Source organism: Palaemon carinicauda, chromosome 27 (genome assembly GCF_036898095.1).
Source record: "Palaemon carinicauda isolate YSFRI2023 chromosome 27, ASM3689809v2, whole genome shotgun sequence".
Classification (NCBI taxonomy): domain Eukaryota; kingdom Metazoa; phylum Arthropoda; class Malacostraca; order Decapoda; family Palaemonidae; genus Palaemon; species Palaemon carinicauda.
The window spans coordinates 16,960,779-16,966,908 of record NC_090751.1 but is presented as its reverse complement, the minus strand read 5'-3'; the positions used below and the strand labels follow the sequence as shown (position 1 = coordinate 16,966,908).

At 37.9% G+C, this 6,130-nt stretch overlaps 1 protein-coding gene across 1 annotated transcript; it reads left to right on the top strand.

Annotated features, from left to right (window-relative positions):
- The first annotated feature begins 2,413 nt into the window (after positions 1–2,413).
- Positions 2,414–3,509, top strand: LOC137620438 (pro-resilin-like). Its single transcript, XM_068350599.1, has 2 exons — positions 2,414–2,435; positions 2,725–3,509. The coding sequence occupies exons 1-2, from the start codon at positions 2,414–2,416 to the stop codon at positions 3,507–3,509; spliced, it is 807 nt and encodes a 268-aa protein (XP_068206700.1).
- Positions 3,510–6,130: the final 2,621 nt, after the last annotated feature.

Sequence of the window (6,130 nt, the reverse complement as noted above, 5' to 3'; positions counted from 1 at the left end):
ATCGAGTAACCTGTGTTGTATGGAAGAATTAGTCCTACGGCTTAACCTAAAGAAAACTATATATGTATCGAGTAACCTGTGTTGTATGGAAGAATGAGTCCTACGGCTTAACCTAAAGAAAACTATATTTCTATTGCTTTAGCAACACTCGCTTGAAGTGCGAAGTGTATGCTTAGCATGGCTTCTTTCGTCTCCTGTCATAAGTCTCATTCTTGATCTTCAATGTAAGTGAGTGGGCAAGATATAAAACGTTGGTCTTGTGTTTAGGTAAAGTCTAAAGTCACGAATCACATTACCAGGTATGCTGAACTTTTACTGACAAAGAATCTCGTATTGCTTGGGGTAGGTCATATGACAATTAGCTATGGAGTTGAACAGGCGTTTAACAATTTGGGGGATGGGACGTCATCACTTTTGCGAATGTGTGGGTGGCTAAGACTGGCTTTAGCCTCACTTTCTTAGTAAAAAAGTTAATGAAACGTAATTGGCAATGCACAGTATTTCCAAAAATTAGGCCATTGTATGAAGCGCTCCCTGCTTTGATATCATGGAAATCCATCAGTTATTTAAGGAGTTATTAAAAAAAAAAAAAAAAAAAAAAAACACTGTTACACGGCCTCTGGAAACGATAGTAGTTTAAAGTGATAACGTTAAATTATGAAATGTTTCAATATATATCTCAAACCCATAATTATGTCTAACTACAACCCTACGTTGTAACAGTATGTCTGAAATAATATTGATAATAAAAAAAAATAGCAAATTCATGAAATGAAAAATTAAATTATTTGTTTGGTAAAATAAAAATGCATAAATAAAAAGAAAATGAGTGGCTTATAAATTTTATAAGCCAGCATAAAAAAGAAAATGTATGGATTGTTAAAATTTTAAAATTATAGAAGATTTTAAATTAAATGGGATATATGAAAGATATAGAATAGAAATAACTAATTCGGTAATAATATTTGAACAAGTTCAAAACCATATAAATAACTACACGAAGACATAGGGAGCACATGAGGGTATCAAACAAAGAAAAAATCATTTTGAGCAGTGCTACTGCCCATAAATAGTTCTCTCTTCCACTACCGGTGCTTTCTTTTAGTTTTTTTTTTTACGACATTGCATAGCACTAGATATGCAGCAGCTACTTAGACATCGTGTTGCGAACTGGCTTAGTTTTTGTTGAATTGGTGGAGAAGGTTTTGTGGCATTCAACAGGCAACACAGCAAGTAGCATGCTACAAGCGACAATGATGTTGCCTTGTCGCCGGCAACATGTCTCCTTGTTGAAAGCCGCATTCAACATATTTTTTGAAAGCTGGTCAAGTCGCAAGCTACATGTTGCCTGTGTTGCCTCGGTGGAATCCCGCCTTAATGAATATCTACAACAAAAACTGAACTAAAACGACCCATAGTTTCACATATACATATATACACATATTTTGACATAAAATAACAACCAAAAGTGAACTAGCCAAATAATACAATACCCTTTTATATTGGGAACTGTCTTATAACGAATAATAAACGGCATATTTACCGTTACAAAAACTTTCGCTTATGTTAACCAACTAATAATAACTTCATTCCCCAAAATTTTGTGATGACGATTATAAAAAGAAATATTAATAACCTTTATAAAAATAAAAGGAATACCTTGAGAAATTTAGATTAAAATTTTGTTGGGCTTACAATGCATTTACCATGTGAAGCGAAAATTCAAAAAAATCTAAATAGAAAATAAGTGATTTTTTCATTGGCATTAAACATTTTAAGGAACAACATAGAAGTAAAATTTAATCTAAAAAATACCAAAACTAGAGCACTTTCATTGTTTCGTGTCGTGTAGCTGGAAGTCACGCAAGATTACAATGAGAGAGAGAGAGAGAGAGAGAGAGAGAGAGAGAGAGAGAGAGAGAGAGAGAGAGAGAGAGAGAGAGAGAGAGAGAGAGGAGAGAGACGTTAATTTTTCAATTTGAAATTGTCTAGATATTTCCATAAGAATGAACTTTCAAAGTAATGCTAGGCAAAAGTAAAAACCAATACAATCTTTTTTTAGTTCCATTTTCAAAATCACCGAAACGCCTATCAGTACCTTACATCAATATGTGAGAATTCATACTCTCATCAAACTGTAAATACTTCGAGAATTAAAACAAAAACTATTTTCAGCATTTCACCATTGATAACATCTTGTCTACAATCTTCGTTCATTGCTTTTAATACATATGGAGCTAAGGAATCGAGATCACATTCGAGATGGCCTCATGCAAGGCCATAAAGGCGGAGCCGAAACCTGTACTGGATCACTACAGTATATATAGGATTCTCATAATTTATGTGATGTCATTCAATAGCTACTTCTTTCATAGAAAGCATACGGATTCTAGTCTACTTCTGCAACGTTAAAATGAAGGTTCTTGTTCTTTGTGGTGAGTTTTTAAACCCTTCAAAGCGAGTGCCAAAATTTTGTTAACTGTCGTGCCTGAATATTTGATCATGTATTTAAGAAAACAAAATATTGATGAAACAAATTTTCTGTCTTTTTTTTTGGTAAAAAAATTAATTTTAGCCAAGATAGATTTGTAAAAAATGAATTACAAGACTTGTTGAAACACCAAATATACAACATACAATTAACATCAAATAACAGATTAATGCTTACGATATACAGCATATAAAAATTGCAGTCTGGTAACAATTAAATTTATTGCTTTCTAGTTATCTTGACCGTCACATGGGCGGACAGAAGACCTCCAAGCAATGGATATGGAGCCCCACCATCAGCTCCAAGCAATGGCTACGGACCCCCACCATCAGCTCCCAGTAACGGTTATGGACCTCCACCAAGCAATGCTTACGGACCTCCAAGAAACGGCTATGGAGTAGATCCACTTGCAGCCCTGGCAGAAAACATCCCTGGAGGCGGTGTTCCAGGTGTAGATTATCCCGTCTTAGCCTTTGTTCCTGACACTGGATTCGACTGCAATGCTCAGAATGTCCCTGGATATTACGCCGACACTGACGCTGAAGCTGGCTGCCAGGTCTTCCACATCTGCCAGGACAGACCCAATGGACGTCGTCAGCAGGACTCCTTCCTCTGCCCCAACGGAACCATCTTCAACCAACAGTACCTCGTCTGTGATTGGTGGTTCAACTTCGACTGCGCTGATGCTGAAGACTTCTACTCTGTCAACGAACTTATTGGAGTCATACCTTATGGTTATGGAAAGAGCAATGGCAATGGCTATGGAGCTCCTGCTAAGCCTAGCAATGGCTATGGAGCCCCTCCCAAGCCTAGCAATGGCTATGGAGCTCCTCCCAAACCTAGCAATGGCTATGGAGCTCCACCTAAGCCTAGCAATGGCTATGGAGCTCCTCCCAAGCCTAGCAATGGCTACGGAGCTCCAGCTAAGCCTAGTAATGGCTATGGAGCTCCTCCCAAGCCTAGCAATGGCTATGGAGCTCCACCAAAGCCTAGCAATGGCTATGGAGCACCATTCTAAATAAGTCACACATATATAGCTAAACAACGACATTTTATATAACAGGCCATTTACTATCTCCTTTTACCTTATTGTATTCATTAGTTGTTTTATGTACAGATGTATATTTTATCAAATAAATATGATGATCATCTCCATATATACTTATCCTATTCGTTATTCTCATCAAAGTGTAAAAGCCTTATCACTGCCCCAAGTATAGACAACTGCAACAAACCATGATATTCCATTCACAGGGTACGCTCAAATCGATGAAAAATCTTTACACAAAAAACTCTGGAGTCTTCTCGTTTTTTCTTTTTTTTAGAATACTGTACCAACCGTGTTTCACACAATTGTAGATAATTCGTTTTGTATATATTATGCTTGTATCTTCGCTACTCCCTCGCACTAAAACGAACATGAAAATTCCTGTCTGGTTTTTCCTCTGAAATATTGTCTGTCTTGTGAACTTGTTTTGTCCTGTTGCCTTGAGGTTTTGTATATAAGGAGAGTGTTCCACATCAATATAACTCAGTCGTTTCCAATCTGCCTTTGAGTTCACAACTCCTCTCTCAATCCGTCACATTGGTGACCCCGGAGTGACTCGCTCCTCCCGCCTCCCCCACCCCCCTACACCTCTCACCGTTACTATGACGCCGTCAACGCATACCTTCTGCAGCAGTACTCGCCGTCGCCAGCCACCCGTAGAGCAACGCCTTTTTAGCTCTCTCAACAACCGTTGGGGGACCAAAGGGCTTCGCTCACCCTCGGGAAAATGACCAGTATCACTCGCCTGCAACCTGCCGCAGACGGCACTCCTCGTGATGTGAACCCACTTCATGACTTTCAAACCTCCATTAACGCCTCCACTCATGACGAAGAGAACATCTATTCAACTTCAACCGAAGCTGACGTGAATGCCGTAGGACACGCCTATGAATGCCGTAGGACACACGCCTATGAATGCCGTAGGCCTATGAATGCCGTAGGACACACGCCTATGAATGCCGTAGGCCTATGAATGCCGTAGGACACACGCCTATGAATGCCGTAGGACACACTCGCCTATGAATGCCGTAGGACACGCCTATGAATACCGTAGGACACACACGCCTATGAATGCTGTAGGACACACTCGCCTACCCCGTGACGAGCCGGAGCGGCAACACAGCCAACCATCATCCACCACTCGCTCCCACCCCAACCAACGACTTCTACAGCCACTCACTGCCGCTAATCGGCGCAGTTTTTACTACTACCTCTCCAGATTCAGGGCACCTATTTAACATGATCAGTATGTCATTTTTAGAGGGGGAGCCATGTACCAACCGTGTTTCACACAATTGTACATAATTCCTTTTGTATATATTATGCTTGTATCTTCGCTCCTCCCTCGCACTAAAACGAACATGAAAATTCCTGTCTGGTTTTTCCTCTGAAATATTGTCTGTCTTGTGAACTTGTTTTGTCCTGTTGCCTTGAGGTTTTGTATATAAGGAGAGTGTTCCACATCAATATAACTCAGTCGTTTCCAATCTGCCTTCGAGTTCACAACTCCTCTCTCAATCCGTCACAATACTAAATAGCTAATGGATTACATAAACGTCCTACGATTGAAGTAAGTAGCAATAAATGCACATTAAAAGAAAGCCTGTCATGATGAGACTGTAACTTCAATTTATAAACCATACTGTATACTGCATGCATTTCAGCATTTCTTCAGAAGTTTCCACCGAAATTGATGAAATCTGCCAATGTGGCCAGGTTCTCTTTTCCTTTCTCAAAATCCTAAGATGATGCACAGAATAATCTAGTCTTCAATTCAAGAAATTGACAAATGTAGTTTTTCTCATTATAAACTTTATCATTAATATGCTCTTATGGTTTTCTTAATAGCATGTCACAGTAAGAATTGTTATAATATGTAATCTTGCAGAAAGAGGCTTGCCATCCACAGACGATATGTGTAATTTTGGTCTTAAGTTTTGAACTTGTCCCAAAAATAGATCCAATTTCTCCTCTTTATATTAATTGTTATGAAAATTTTGATTCGGGAAACTCCTCTTCCTTATGCATGAAAATTTTTTTATATTATTGAATTCTGGCTAATGTGAAAAAGGTTGAATATTTGAGCTCTTTCAGTTGTTTTCCAACAGAATACACTATCAAGTGTGATGTATTTAGGACTCCTAAAGTTAAAAAACCCAAAGAAAAAACAACACTGAATAAAATTATATATAAACTGACTCACTATTAGCTCGAAATTTTTTTCAAGAACTATGAAGGCAAAAAATGGAAAATAACCTAATAGAATACATAAATTTACAACATTTACTCCACAATTCTTTCCTTTTTAAATTTAGATAGTAGTTCGGGGCAGTGAACTGTTGTGACAATATCAATAAAATTTTTAAATTTGCAGCCTCCATAAAGTTTTAGGGAAGTTCTAAAATAGTTTTTAAAACACAAAAAAATAAAAAATGCAAAAATGTTTTTGAAAACCGGAATAGTAGCAAATAGAAACAGTTGACCCTAAAAGACAAAGATTATTGGCCTTCAAGACAATTATTTTTGGCATATCATTATTTAAATACTAACTACGGAATCGACGTTAGTCCCATCAAACACCTAAACGAAAC

Coding starts and splice junctions, on each gene's coding strand:
- LOC137620438 (XM_068350599.1), top strand. CDS start 2,414: ATGAAGGTTCTTGTTCTTTGTG. Junction 2,436..2,724: donor GAAGGTTCTTGTTCTTTGTG/GTGAGTTTTTAA, acceptor ATTGCTTTCTAG/TTATCTTGACCGTCACATGG.